This window comes from Centruroides sculpturatus, unplaced genomic scaffold (genome assembly GCF_000671375.1).
Source record: "Centruroides sculpturatus isolate CEXI.00-Female unplaced genomic scaffold, Cexi_2.0 scaffold5, whole genome shotgun sequence".
Lineage (NCBI taxonomy): Eukaryota > Metazoa > Arthropoda > Arachnida > Scorpiones > Buthidae > Centruroides > Centruroides sculpturatus.
Window position 1 is genome coordinate 1,838,014 of NW_019384397.1, and position 16,666 is coordinate 1,854,679.

The 16,666-nt window shown below is 29.9% G+C and overlaps 1 protein-coding gene across 10 annotated transcripts in view; it reads right to left on the reverse strand.

The window, feature by feature from the left end:
• The window catches only part of LOC111618480 (rho-related BTB domain-containing protein 1-like), a 153,950-nt gene that overhangs the window by 71,073 nt on the left and 66,211 nt on the right, over positions 1 to 16,666 (reverse strand). For 9 of the 10 annotated variants that reach the window (XM_023360031.1, XM_023360022.1, XM_023360028.1 and 6 more), the window contains 3 exons: positions 11,126 to 11,349; positions 8,283 to 8,386; positions 5,707 to 5,904 (listed from right to left, as the gene is read on the reverse strand). In XM_023360031.1, coding sequence (XP_023215799.1) covers positions 5,707 to 5,904; positions 8,283 to 8,386; positions 11,126 to 11,311 — 488 coding nt within the window. In that variant the 5' untranslated portion in view covers positions 11,312 to 11,349. Of the gene's footprint in view, positions 1 to 5,706; positions 5,905 to 8,282; positions 8,387 to 11,125; positions 11,350 to 13,476; positions 14,666 to 16,666 lie in introns of those variants that run through there. The other variant, XM_023360026.1, reaches the window with a different exon arrangement.

Below are 16,666 nucleotides of genomic sequence, written 5' to 3' on the forward strand. Positions count from 1 at the left end.
TCGAATGCTTTTCTGTAGTCTATATATGCCATGTGTATGTTTCTGTGTTGTTTGTGTGCTTACCGTAGAATGACTGAATCTATGAGTAACTGTTCTTTGCATCCCCTGTGATTTCTGCGGCAACCTTTTTGTTGTTCCGTAAGAATGTCGTGTTCTTCAACACGTTTGTATATTTTGTTTGTGATACAGGATGTCAATAATTTGTATAGTGTTGGAAGACGTAATTGGTCTGTATTGTGAGGGGTCTGTGGTGGTGTTGTTTTTAGGTTTCATGTAGGTGATGCCCTGAGTAAGAAATTTTGGCATGTCTTGTGGATTGACGATGATGTGTGTTAGATGTTTAGCTAGTTCCTGGTGCAGTGATGTAAACTTTTTGTACCAGAATTATTATTATTATTATTATTGTTAAAAAATAAATAAAACTGATATGCAATAAAATTAAATTTTTATCATGCAGAACCATTAACAGAAATACAATAAATTGGATTTTAAATATAACTCATTTTACATTCAAATCAATTTTATAATACAACTTCTCTGTAAAGTACAGAACCTTTTAATTACTATTGCATCTTCATATAATCCTTATAAAAGATTAGAGAGGCTGTCTTGTCACATGAAGGTTGTACTCATTTGAATAACTACAATAATACAAATTGTCAACCTTTAAACTTTTATTTGTCTTCACACACCGGGATGATATACGAAAAACACTATGCAAAACCTGTTAACCGGAGTGGTTGCGTTCTACTAGTACACAATCACTCCAGTTAACAGGTTTTACATAAGTGTCTTTAAACTTTTTTTTCCAAATAAAATGAAATGCTCATACATCTATCCAGTCTTTATGATATTTGTTGAACCTTGGAAAACTCCCTTTTCTTGATATCTATCAAATATTTGCTACGTACAGCTTTACTGTTCATTCTTCTTTCAAATCCTCAAAACATGGTGAAGGAGTTATGATAAAAGTTCATGTAAGAACAATATCAGTTCATTGAATAATGGAGTTCTGTAAGAACAACTTTTCTGCAAGATGAAATATTGAAGCCATACTTTTTAGTTATATTAGTAATCATTCTTGTATTTTTTTAATACTCTAACATAAGCTTTTGCCAAGAAAGGTAAATGCTTTTGTAGCATTTAAATTTAATGATTCCAATTCAGTAATTGGTCTTATTAAATTAAAGTTAATAACTGTAAACAATATTGCTCTTCATCTTCAACATCTGACCATTTCTGAACAGTTTAAAAAACAAAAACATTTAATTAAAATACAACATCATGCTCCTCTGCAGTAGAGATTTTAATTTAGGTTTAACAGATATATCCTAATGTAGTGGTTTACCACATACCCATAGATGGGTATGATGAGGTGGTTAATTCCCCTCAGTCTAATCAGCTGTGCTCATATGCAGTATATATAGTGTTACTTCAGTACTTGAACTTAATTCATTCCAGAAGTCTGTTTGAGTACTGAACAAATCTTTCCCAAAAGGAATAATGTAAATTAGATTAATCTGCTCCAGACTCCCAAGAGCATACTTATAAAAGTATTTTAACTAGTATTTAACACAAACTTAACAAGGCGTTTACAAGACTAAGGTGCAAAAATCATAAAAAAAAAAAAACCAAAAATACTCATATGCAATACAGAATAGCCAAAATATGTGCCTATTAATTTTATTGGGTTAAACAAGTTTTTGTGTATTTTTAGCAGCTGTCATTATTTTACTTAGATATGTGATTTACTATAACAGTTGTAAAATTTAACATGTTATTTGCTAATGTGAGGTTGTATTCCTTTTTAGAGTCTCATTTTAAAACTTTTTACATCACATTTTGTTTGTGTAAAATCAAGTTGAATGTCAAGATGCATATCAGGCATTTTGTGCTTTTAGAGTTTTGCAAAAAATATAATGCTACATAAATAGTGAAAAATACTCATAATACGTATGGGGAAGATGCTCCTAAACTTCAAAAATTTCAATTATGGTTTTAAACGTTCCATTTGGGAAATTTTGAACTAAAGGATAAACAATGAAAAGGTGCTAACAAAAGCTGTCAATGAAGAAAAACTACAGGAAGAAATTGTTAAAAATTGATGAATAACAATTCATGAACTTGCAACAAATCTTAATGAGTCCCTGACATATACTGTTGAAACACTTCATCGATTTAGAATAGTTACAAAATATGGTGATTGTGTTTCACATGTATTAAGTGAAAAACGAATTGAATTGAGTATAATTTCATCTGATGAAGTAGTAACTCTAAGGTTTCATTTTATTTTTAAATTCGTTAGTTGTTTTTATCACAGAAAACTTTTTTATGGATGACAAAATTAAAATAAAAATATTTGTTATTAACTGAAAATTTGTTCCAGTAGGTTGTGATTGTTTGGTCAAGTACCAAGCAAATAGTCAAGAATTGAGCTTTTTTTCTTCTGAAAATGTGTTTGAATACTGAATTGTTTGGGTTCATAGTACAGTAGAACCTCACATAATGAATATTTCACACAATGAGTAAAACAAATTGTAAAAAAATGACTTGCTTAACAAGCGACGTTTCACATAACGAGTGATGAGAAGAGGGGAAGTCCCAGATTGTGTGCATGCTCCATCAGTCTGTGTTTAGCACTCATTCTCTGCTAACATCTTAGTGTCACTTGTGATCACACATTTTTCCAAACTTGTGTTCAGACATATTACGTATAAACATTTCATGATCAATTCCAAATTAAATTTTAGAAATGTCTAAATTAAAAATTATTTATAATTATTAAATTTAATACAAGATGGCAGCATAACTGCCTACTTCTAGTCAAATTAATTAATTTATGATATTTAATTATAGCCTTTACATAGCCCAAGAATTTGGCATATTGTTTGGCATGTTTATCAGACATATTATCTCTGATTTTTTTTTGTTTTCTGCAAATCAAATTCACATTCAGGTTGGGTCATTCCACACTAGAAGAAAAGATGAAGATGATTCATGCTCCTTAACAATGTACAGTGGAACCTCGGTATATGACCTTAATCCGTTCCTGGTGTTTGGACTTATACCAAATAGGACGTATATCAAACCAACCTTTTCCATAAGACGTAATGTAAAAATGATTAATCCGTTCTCATGTAAAAAAATGGCTGGCTTTAAACACCTTGCTTTCCTGGCTAGTTCCTACTTAATTTTTCACGAGATCAGCATGTATCTTTTTAACTTTCTCGCAAATAATTTCTTCCAATATGCTGTTCCGATATGCCACACTGTTTTTCAGTTGTCCAAAGCAAAAGCAATTTCTCGACATGATCTAATGTCTTCGATCTCTGTTTAGAAATTGATTTAACCCCTTTCGCAACGTTAGCAAATTTAATAATGTCTTTATTTTTCACGATTGTCGATATCGTCGTTCTCGGAATACGGAATGCAACAGTTAAATCTCGAACACGCGTGCCACCTTCATATTTCTCAACAATCTCTTTTTTCAGTTCCGTTGTGATTCTAGTCATTTTTTTTATTTTTCTGTTGCCCTTTTGCAATTCATGATTAATAAAAATAATAAAATGTTACTTACAAATTAAAATTAGAAGAAATTTAACAAAGTTATAAACCGTAGCACCACGAATGTCTAGTCTAGTGTAGTACACCAATAGTGCTACTTGTTCATAGATGGCGTGTATAATTGAATTAAGTCATATACCGAACAAAAGTCGTATACCGAGCAAAATTTGTTTCGTCCAAACAGGACGTATTCCGAATTGGATGTACTATATTCTAAAGCAGACGTATACCGAGGTTCCACTGTATATTGTATAATTTTCTTTGAATAAACATTATACATAAAATATTTAAGTATTTTTTTGACAGAGAATGCATTATCGTATTTTACATTAATTTATATGGAAAAAATAGTTTTGCTTAACAAGTGTTTCACATTACAAGTAAGATTGTGGAATGAATTATGCTTGTTAAGCAAGGTTCCACTGTAGTTTGAATACTGACAGTGCTACTGCATATATATATATATATATATAAACTTTATTATTTTTAAAATCCATATAAAGTTTTATTCTTTACTACAGGATAAAACTTAATGTAGATTTTTCAGCTTTTTTCTAACAATAGCATCCCCAACTTGATAATATTTTTACAGCATCTCTATTTCTTTATCAATGTAGAGCAGTGATATATCTAGGATTTTGTGAATATGAAAGTTGCTCAAAGCAGATTTGAGAGGAGGGAACCAAAACATGTATTCCATATTTTTTGGAGAATTCCTCAGAATTACTTCAGTTGCTTAATCTTGCATAATAGATGACTTCAATTAGGTGTTGTGATATTTATTTTTATTAAAGTAACTAAACTGATTGCTTTAGTATCAATGGGGTGATGCAGCACCAAAAGCACCCTCCCTAGATATGCCCCTGATATAAAGCTACACATATTACTAAAAGTATGAGTACTATGGTGCTGATTGGCATTATATTTCATGGCACCCTAGTGTGCTATGCATCCCAATTGAAAACCATTGCTTTACTACTTGCTGTCATAGCTTTTTAGATTTAGCACTACAATTTGGTTTCAGTATCAAAACATAAATCTAGGTTAGAGATAAAGCATTTGCATTATTCATATTAATAGTACACCTTCCAATTATCTTGTATGTATGCTTTTCTTTCTCTTGAACTTGTCACCCAAACACAGTTTAATTTCATTTCTGTTCTAGATTAGAAATGAATGAATTGGAGGAAGGTTCATGCATACTTTTCTTCCTGCAATTAAAGTTTTAAGTTGTAACCTAAAAAAAAAAGTATTTTTTATCCTGCATTCAGTCATTCCTACCCTTTTGTCAAATCACTCTTAATTCACAATGCTGGTTTAGCAGCATTCAAGAAAAACTCAGAAATCACATCAGATGCTATTGGTGTTGCTGTAAGTGTAATAGACTAAGAGTGCTAGTTGTCTTCTATCATATTACATAAAAGTATGTTTACAAAGCCTGCCAGAAACTACACAATATTTTTTTCTTAAATACTTAATTATACAATCAAAATATTGATTGGTAATTAAGTTCTTTCCCTATAATCCACTTCTAACTTGGAATTTCATGCTGAAATTTTCTAGTAAAACTAAAAGATATATGCTTTCTTTCTTCAGAGTATCATAACATTAATAATGAATCTGTTTATTCTCTCTACAATGATTAAAAAATTTTACCTCTAATTCTACTAAACAATGTGAGGCTGTAAGGAAAACAATGTTTGTTTCTGCAATAACATCTTTTCTTTTTCATGCATCAAAGACATAATTTTAAAACTGAATCTTGCTACACCTGGACCTGACAATATATCTATATAATTCAGCTAATTTACTCTTTCTAATGTTAAAAATAACTTTAAAATGGCATTATGATGCAGAAGAGTATAAAAGTGGAGCTGTCCAACATTACTTGTTTCATGGAATTTATATTGTTTTATAACTTATTCTTATTAAACAAAATTTAATAAAATCGATTATTTAAAAACTCTCTCTCTATATGTAAAAGAATCTAAAAATTTAGTCATGGTGCATCTCAGAATTGAGGAAATGCAAAAAATTATTTGTGGCAGCCAATATGGTAAAAATAAAATTTCATTATATTTAAATTATTGTTTGAAAATTCATATATTCATATTTTATTTTTGTAATAATATTTTTACAAACCTGAAAAATGGACTCCTATCCCGACAAAGACTAAGGAACTGTTCATCTCGATACATATAACGTAGATCATTTTTACAGCCCACAAGAACAATTGGAGTATTGGGACAAAATCTTCGTATTTCAGGATACCAAACCACCTTACAATTTCGTAACGAAGTAGGATTTGCAATTGAAAAACACAACAGTACCACATCTGATCTGTAAATTATATTTTTTTTAATATTAATATAAAAATTACCTTTTATAATTATTTCATTCATTTTATATAAATTAATATAAAATTAATGAAATAATTATAGTTACTTTATATATCACTGTAAAATAAATTTTTCTTATGAAGTGTGTTTTTTTTAATCATTTACTGTAATATAGCATTTCTCAATCTTTTTAAGTCCAAGGATCGGCAAAATGTCTGAAAAAATTGTATGGACCACTACTTTATATAGGCCAAATGTTTTTTTAAAACCTGTGTGAGTATTACCAACATTTGGAACATACAGTATCATTTATAACATAATAAACCTAAAATCATGTTTTGAATACATAATTTGAACATAATCAAATAAAAGTAAACTATTAAATGTGAATCATCATTAAATAAAATTTTAATCTTTAGTAATTTAAGTCTGCCTGTGGACTACCTGTTCTATCATCACAGACCACAGATTGAGAAATGTTGCTCTAATATGATTATTACTAGTGTTGTAACGAATAGTATATTCAGCCTCAGGCCGAATACCGAATATTCGGCCAGGAGCATGGCCGAATAGCCGAATATTCGGCCAAACTATTCGGCTTGATTAACGCACGTACGAAAATTGGCGCGCAAACCGCATTATGGCAAGGATCCTGCTCTCTATTGGCCTGCTGTCACTACACTTCGCCAATCGCGTTCATTCTTGGCAGTTGTAGCGGACAGACAAGAGTGTCATGGAAGTATGTGATAAATGATGATATCAAATGTGGATAACAATGAAATGACCTACATGTGTAAATAACGGAAAAAGAACAGAGAAGGACCGCGAAGTGAAAATGTGAAAATAAATATGAAATTGAGTCGATAACATAATCGAACAAGTCGAGGCAGCTTATTGGCACGAAATTCGCGGCCGTCAATGCCAAACAATTGTTGTCATAGACTTCGGAAAGCTAAATGCTTGTAATGAAAGTCACTTAGCGTGCACGGGCGAAAGCCTGGGGCCGTTCGGGCTATCAAGCTGTCTCGAATCTGTGAAATCATAACTGTGACTTATATCGACGTCCTATCTGTCTCTTTTCTCCGTTATCACCAGGCTGAGTCACGTAATTGTAAAATGGGAACTCTACGACGGAAAAGTGACGAATCGAAAGTATCGTGAGCGCGTATTATGATGTATGCACAGGCATACATGGATTAGAGCGATAGAGGAAAGAGAAAGGGAAGAGCAAAGACGAGCGCTTAAAAAGAAGGATAGGCAGGGTCAGACCCTCAGATGTGCGAGGATTCTCCAACAATAGACGTGTACGTGTGCTGATCTTTGTAATTATAAATTGTGAATACATGTGACTAATATTATTTTCTTTTTTATTTTGTGCATGTTACAAGTTATAAATAAATATAAACAAACAACACTAAATCAATAACATTAAATCTAAATACCAAATTGATTAATTTACAGTGTTTTTGTTATTTATTACTCCTGTTTTTAGGTATTCGATATTCGGCCAAATAGTGATTAAATATTCGGTATTTGGCCGAATAGTGAAAAATAGGCCAAATACCGAATAGTAACCGAATATTCATTACATCACTAATTATTACTAAATGAATGCTGAAAATTTTCAGGCCAGAATTAGCCTAGTTACATCTGTTTCAGTACAGATTATTAAAATTCAAGTAAATACAAAAATTATGTATTTTTTATGAATAGTATTGTTTTAAGAAGTAGTAATCTAAATGTTCTTTCTATATTAAGTTGTAAATTAAGGATATAAAATTTTAATTGATTACATTAGCATTTTCATACACTCATGTCCAAAAAATAGGCTATATTAAAAAATATGCTTTATCTCAGAAACTATTGATCAGAAAAGTGTAAAACTTAATATACAGTACAAACAGAATGCTTTATTCTTTATGCAACAAAACAAGTAAAAAGCAAATTTTAGTCAAAAAAACAAAGTTTAATCTAAATTATTAAATCAAAAACAATACAACAAGGTTTAGTACTTTTTCTTAAATCTTTTTCACAAAACATGATTAATATAGTGCGTGGTTGCCTCCTGCATGCAGAAACACTGCACTACAATTGCTTATACTTGTTATAACATTGTTTATAAAATAACTATAAATTTCATTATTATAATAATTTTTCACAAACAATAACAGAAATATATACATAATTAACAAAATATTACTTTTTTATTAATAAAAATTAGCAAAATATAATATTTCATATAAAAAAATTATAATTTTTAATAATTCAGTATGTTATATTTTAAATATAAAATTTTTATAGCCAGTATTTTAAGGATAACTACAGGAAAAAAAAATTATAAAGACACAAAACATTAAAGTCAAAAGCTATACTTCTTACCTGCCATAAGCAAATCTTCTATCTTTCTCATGATCTCCAAATGTATCCCATAAACGAAGAGAAACATTCACATTATCTACAACTTCCCAAGATCTTTCAAGTACCTAAACAAATAAAGATTATTCTTTTAAATTTCCTAACAGAGATAAACAACTCTTACTTATACCAAAAGTTTCAGTATTTACATTTGCATAAATTATATTACAAGCATAAATCTTTGATCTAACTTGGCAACAAATATGTACTAGAAAGGAAATTTCTTCCATATCTTAAATATTTGCTTTATACTCTTCTATTGTGGTGAGTCCCACAATGTATATATTTTTTTATTGTTGTAAATTGGCAAATTTATGTTTTTTGTATTCTCTTTCTCTATCTGATTAACTCTATCATTCCCTATTAACCCTTTCAACCAGAAGATAACCATTCTTTTGGTGAGTTTTGGGCTAAAAGAAGAATCAATGTATGTCATGGAGGAGAAGGGCGATTTTTTGGCATTCTTGGTCAAGAAGAATGAGAAGAGAGGCACATCTTCAATCACAGGAGAAGGAGTATAAGAAAGAAGGTCCACGTGGTGGGGATATAGAAGATTAGTGGTTGAAATTTGTGATTGAAGATGTAAAAAGGAAGTTATGAGTGGACTGCTTATCTGGAATAAGGAGAACCACATGGTGAGGTTATGTTTTCTTTGTTAACTGCAGTCGACACCTTAAGTGCCCAACTTGCCAGACAGGAGAAAGAGGATCCCGTACTAACAAATTTTCTACTCGTCCTTCTTTATTTTAAATAATATTAGTGTTAATTTAAGATAAGTTAGTTTTAATTAGTAATATAAAATGCTTGAAACGAATTGTCCACAAACTAGCCTCACAAGTCATTTTTGTCAAGATATCAAAACAAGCAGTATTAAAGGGAAATAAATTGATATTGTTATCGTATTCTTGAAAAAAGGTAGTTTAATGTACAGTATATTGTTTCTTACACGTGGTGTCCAATAACCTGCATCACCACATTATTATGATTTGACAAGAATCAATTAATATACAGTCGTCCCCCCTATAACGCGGGTTCATATAATGTGGATTCGTATATCACAGCAAAAAAATTGCAACCGTATTCATATAAGGATGCTAAAAGAGACTCGTAAAATGAGGTAAAACGTCATCACCAACTTGTGTCGCGACAGGATTGGTCGAATCTGGACCAATAATGGACGAGCAGCTGAACTACTTACATGCTACGGAGAGGTTAGGCGGGTAAGTTGAGTTTACTATCATCTGTACAGTATATAAATTAGGTACTGCAAGTCTAATACAGTACTGTAATTTTATACATTTCTTGTGAAAAAAACATTTCTTATTCAACGGCCATAAAAATTATTTCTATTAATGATGTCTCCAAAGTTCAACGAATTTTTCGCAGAAAAATAACTTATCAGAAAACGCGCCCGCTTGGTGCGCTGCTCCGCGATGAAAACAAGCTTAAGCAATGGCGTCATCAAACGCTGCACACTCGGTAAGTAATCCTACAATTTTTTGTTTATAGCATAGTTTATACAGATTATTCCCAAAAAATTATACATGTTTTGGTTATGTTAAGTCAAATTAGTCTAGAATCGATTAATTTTATGGAAGAAAACCTTTCAAACAGCCGTAGTCCGTAAACTGCACATGTGCCAGGCTGTGATTGGCTCATATATTTAAGGATTCCTACAATGTGAAATTCTTATAAGATGGAACGTACCTACCGCGTTATAGGGGGGTCGACTGTAATATTTTTATGTCAGTTTATTTCATAAAATATTGCAAATTTTATGATAACTTTGCTAGTACAAGTAATGAAAAAAAGAAAAAAAAGAAAAATACCATTTCACCTTCTTGCCAAACACCACATTTTTGATTCAGAAATTAAGTTGATTGTTTTTATCTAAGTGTTAATAGCCAGCAAATATTTATGCTAACAAGTAGCAATGAATAATATATTTTGATAATTTTTATTTGTTCTACATAATCATTTTATGATTTGGATCATCATTATAAGAAAATTTTTTATTGTAATTTAAATTCTGTAGAGGTTTAATTTGCAAATAAATGATTTATAATATCAAGTATAATAATATATTGAAATAATATTAACTTCCAATCTTTCATAAACTGTTTTACATCAACTTCTGCCTTATTGAAATAATTATATTATATTAAAATAAACTGTCCAGAAAGTTTTAAAATATTATGACAATTATATATAATGACCACTTCCTGATTACATTATATTTTATGCAAAATGATATATATAGGGTAAAGCAATTTTCAAATGAATAAATTAGCTCATAAGTCACACAAAATAAACACTCAATTTTCAGAGGCCTGTTTTTCAGAAAAGCTTGAGAAATGAGTCCTACTATTTGGACAAGGATCTGTTTATGTTTAGGGCTATGTGCTCACTAAGTTTTGTTTGAATTGGAGATCCAAACTTCTGGCTCTCTCCTTGTGAGTGAAAGCATTGGATTGTCACATAAATAAGTGCATTATTCTAAGAGGAGAGAGTATATAAAAAATTAAAAAAAAAAAAAACAACCAGATTTTGTGTTTTATTATGTCCAATTCCGAGAACTTTCCAAACCACTCATATATACAGGAAAAAATATTAAGAAGTATTTTTAAAAATGAAAAAAATTCCAGTAAATATACAGAAGAAAGTTTAAAAAGTAGGCTACTTCTTGGTTTTATAAATGTGTTAGTTTACATTTATTATGGAAATAATGACATTAAAATTGTTGTAATTTGGTTACATTAATCATAAAGTCTCATTTTAATTTAATAATTAACAAAAATATAACTTACATCTTTGTATATTCTATATTGATCAATAGCCCATACTGTTGGTATGTGAGTTGTCATTAATTGACTAAGAGTAAACCGGGTGTCACATGCTCGAGCACAAATTAGCCTTGTCTTCCCAACAGCAGTATCACCCACCACCACACATTTGACAAGTTCCTGATGAGGTTGTTCATTATCCATGGCCATCAAGCATATGTTGTCATCCACTTAAAATGCAGCTAGACCTATAATAGAGAAAATATAGAAGAAAATTTTTCATATTGAAAATTATACAGTAAAATTATAATTATAAGATATATTTCCATTACCAATGATAAATTTAGCTCTGTTTAAACTAAATGTTTAAAAAATATTCTAAGGATATAACTAACACATCCTGTATGAATGATGATGGTTTATATGAAGCCAAAACTTCTATGATATAAATATCATGTTTTCAGCTTCTTAAATCATCTGCAGGAGGATATAAACAACAAAAAATAAGAATGAACAATTTTTATGATATTATGATTTCAATGGTTCAGTGCTATACTAACTTAATTATTATTTTTGAAATTTTGCAGGAAGTTAAAACAAAACTTCTGATTGTTATTATAAATCACAATGTATACATATATTACTGTATAATCATACGTTTCATGAGTTTTTTATTCTCTCCTGGACACTGAAATTTGTTTTATGCAATTTTGGCGTTAAAAGACTAGGTTATATTCCTCATTAAACACTTTTTCATAATTCTAGGCTGATGCAGTTCTAGAATTTCTTACATTTTTCAATGTAAAACCTATATATCTTTTGACAGCTATAAATACATATTAAATTAAATTACAATTATATTTATAGTATATTATATAAATGAATTATTCTTTCATAATAGGAGAACATCAACTTCTACTGATTTTATTATATAATAAATACAGTTGTCCCTCTATAATCCGACGTTTTTTAATCCAATATGCTCAGTAGTCCAACGCACCTCCCGTCAAGGTACCCGTCCCCATTACGTGTCTGCTTGCACAGAAGCATGTTGCGATGTGAATCTCCCCATCCAATTCTTACTCGATGACACACATTTCGTGTGTTTTATGTGAGCAGTTCTGTTCGAACAGTTGGAGTAGAGAATATTGTAAGTTACTGCTAGCAAAACAATGTGAACTATGTAATTATTTTTGGTAATCCAGACACTTTTGGTAATCTGACACACCTTTGGTCCCATACCTGTCGGATTATCAAGGGACAACTGTATATAATAGCAGCAAAAATTTTTAAATAAAAATTGTTTTTACTTATAAAATTTTTCATCAAGACTAAACTGATCATAACAAACTTGCATTCCTAGCCCAAATTCAACTAGTAAATACAATTTGGTTAAATAGGATCATAAGTGCAATTACAATATTTAGGGACAAGCAAACAATATAGTTTTTCTGCCACCATACTGTAACATGACGTACTCTCAGCTAGCACATAAGAATCTTCAAATTTGTAGTTATAATGATAGGGTTTCAATTTTCCTAGGCTTTTTATACAATGTAGCAGATTATATCTGCTACAATCCCGAGTATTATAAATTCATTTTTGACCATTTTCACAGTTACAATAGTATTGCACTGAACTGTCAATTTAAAACAATAGAAATTTGATTCATTGAGCTTTATAAGCATATCAAAAATAAGAAAAATGTCTTAAAATTATGATATCATTATATATATAAATATAATTCCAGAATATATCAATATATCCACTAAAGAGAAATAAGTAACATGTTTTGATTTTCTAATTAAATATTGTTATATTCAATTGGACCATATTACTCTTCTTTTGCAATATAAATGGGAAAATCATTAGTAAATTTATTTCTATTAAAACTAATATTGACTGTTGTTAATTAATCTTTGTACATATAAACAAACATCAGCTAACCCAATAAAGATTAAAGCAATCAAAGCCAAATTAACGAGCTAGAAGTGGAGGATCGGACTGGAGGTCCTGGTAGCATAATTGGCAACACATCTGCACGGTAAGCAGGAGTTGCAGGTTCAAGTCCCACTCTGAGCCGATTCTTTTCTTCCAGTTAGTTCTAAATTTATTTAAATTATTTAATTAAAATTATAATTATTAAATTTAGCATGAGATGGCGCCTAACGCCTAACTCTAATACCAAATTATCTTAAATTATTATTATTATAGCTGCTTCTAGCCCATTAATTCAGCTTTGGTTGCTTTAATCTTTGTACACTTTTTAATTTTCAGTCTTATCTCTTTTGAATGCATTTGTTTTAGTAAATTTATCATAATTTACAATTATATTTTAAATATATTTGACAATTTCAAAAAATTATCAAATTCACCATGTTTTTCTCTCTTCAAAATTCCATCCAAAGAAATAATCACCCATATTTCTCATCCAATACTGTCTACTCTTCATTTCTTCAGAACTTTATTTAGAATGTTAAATTTCACTTGTTTTACAAAATATCATTTTATGCCTCTTGATTATTTCATCACTACATAGATTACTATATATTCAACAATGGTCTTTCAATTAAAGTGTTATCAAAGGCATTTTGTATTTACCATTCTTTTCAATTTTTTTTATTTCTAATTTGGAATCTATTCTAGTTAATTTATTTATTAACCAGGTTGAAAACATTAGTGTTTCTCCAGCCTTACCCAATGTTAATTAAAGATATATTGCTTACTTCGTTAGATTAACTATACTATGTCTAGTTCAACTTTGTATATATGTTAATGAAACATAGGTTATCATTATTGTAAAATGGGCCAGTAAGGAACACACCTCAACTGAAAAAATCCATTTGTGTACCCATGAGAGGTTATTTTAAAACTCTGATCTCTAACAAAAAAGACAGAAAACTTCTGAAGGAATTTATCAAGGCTCAATAAAGTGTAGTCCAGATAGACAAGTCTATCTGAGTAAAGAGTTGCATATTCAAATGAGATGCAGAGGAGTCTCTTCAGTAGATCCATAAAAGCAACAAGAGGCTGAAGAAGAAAGTTTCAGTCAGCACAAATGTTTATAAAAGTGATCAAAACTAGTCACAACACTGACCAAAAAGTGAACCTGATTCTGATTAACAGTCAAAAGACAAAACATCTATATTTCAATCAGAGAGCAGGCTATGCAAAAAATCTTGCTCTGCTTTGAACCAGGAATTAACCTCCATTACTTAGAAAGATTGGAGGTAGTCCAATCTTTAACAGCTCTAAATGAAATATAAGAAATACAGAGTTGATTCTAACCAACAAAGGGATATGAAGCATCCTGTTTGGCCATTAAATCAACATTTACATTGTCAGCAATATCCTCATGACCTAGTACCCAGATGAGAAAAAACCTATTATAGGTAGCTATTATTGAGGTGCAAGCAACATTCCCAAAGGGGCATAGGTAGTTCATCTGTGACTCAGTTTAAGCAGTCCACAGATCAATAACTTTGACAACCAAATTATTTTGTAGTTGTCAAATAAGACTATATAAACTATATAAAATATCCCTATAACTGTCCCTACATAAACTAAAATATTTCTAGAGGATGATGCATATAAATTACATGATATAAAACTAATAAGTAAGATTATTATAAAATTAATCATAAAAAGCAACAAATATAAATGTGATAAGTGTATAATAATAAAGCAATGAAAAGCACACAAAGGAAATCATCATCCTAATAGAAGAAGTTTTAAAGAGATAGCTATATAGTGATTAAAAACCAATAATTTTAATATAGTGAATTCCAATAGATAATTATAAAATGACTAAAACTTTCAAATCTATATTTATTGAATAACGATATAGACAATATTAGAAACAATTAATCATATTTAAATTCATGAATACTTAGAAATACTTAGTTAATAAAGTAAAGAATGAACACTAAACCTAATAAAATTGTAACTATTAGATTTATAACTACTATTAGATATATGTTAACAATGAATAATTTTTAGAATAATTTCATATTTTCATATATTATAAAATAAAAAGAAAAAGAGTTCTTTTTATTTATTTAATATTTAAAGAGTCAGATTTGTTCTAAATGTTTAAAAATTAAAATATTCTGACTGTTTTGTTAATTCTTATCTCTGTCTTATATTAATATATGTACTGAAATTAAATGAAGAATTCGTTGCATAAATTCTATTTAACCAATTTAGTACTGCATATTTTATAATTCAAGCTTTGGCTTTTGATAAATTTTAATATAGGCCTACATGAATACTGAAATTTGTTTACAATTTCTCTCTATTTCTATTTTTTAAAACATATACAAGGCAATCCATTTGAGAGAAGAAATTTTAAAGCTGTGTCATAATAAACACATTAGTTGTATGAAGTTCAAATTCTGACACAATGGTGAGGTAAAATATTGAGTAGTTTTATAATGACACAAAAATGAAAATGGCATTGACCTTGGTGTTGATTCTGCTGCAATCAACCATCAGTCTTTTCCTAGGCTATATAGTAATGAAGCAGAAAAAAGGGCTTTCTTTCTCATGATCATGCTTATGATTATTAAAGTGTTACTTCATAATTCATCTCATTTCTTCAAGTGTGTAATACCAACATATTATGCAATCATACTTAGGTGCCTTCGTAAAATCAAACATGACAAAACTCATATTTAATAACCATACAAACTCAAACTTTGCATATCAAAGAATATATTTGTGTGTTGCTCCAGTTTCTTTTTTGTCATGTGACAAAACTACCAATAAAACTCTTGTTTTATCTTGCTATTGTGGCAGAATTTGAACTTCTTATAAATAATGTGTTTATTATGACACAGCTTTCAAATTGTCTCTATCCAAATGGATTATCCTGTACAAATATATGGAATCAGATTTTAAAAACATTTTAAAACGATATATAAATTTTATATTGCTAAATTATATTTTGGGTATTAGAAATATTTAGAGTATTTTTTCCTATTTAAGAAATTTTTTGTTAAATTGTATATTGTAGTTATTCTTTTATTTCTTGTGCCATTCCATACAAAAGCAACAAATATAATTCTTTGGTACAGTCGACCCCCCTATAACACTGTTGATTTTTCCGTTTTATATGAATTTCATGTTGTACGAGTCACTTATATTTTACAAATACGTGTACCAGGCTGTGAATGGCTCACGTATTTGTAAAATCTAAGTAACTCGTACAACATGGAATTCGTATAAAACGGAAAAATCAACAGAGTTATAGGGGGGTCGACTGTAATGTTGTCTAGATAATATTATGGTTGCGTAGGTCATGTGAGTAATGAATTTATAATTATCTCTTTCTGCCCTGTGGTTACTAAGAGGGTCTTTTCTAGCAAACGCATTATGGGTTCAGGCAGGCCTACAATGGGCGGCAGGGTGGTGAGAGAGGGGGACGATATATCCGTCCGGATCACTTCCTCCCGAAAAATCCCTGGATTTGATCCCTGTTCCTTCAGAGCGATAGGATGCCACCTTAACCATTCAGCCATTCGGTCGGAGCTGAATTATTTATGAAAAAACATGAGGGTCTAAGCA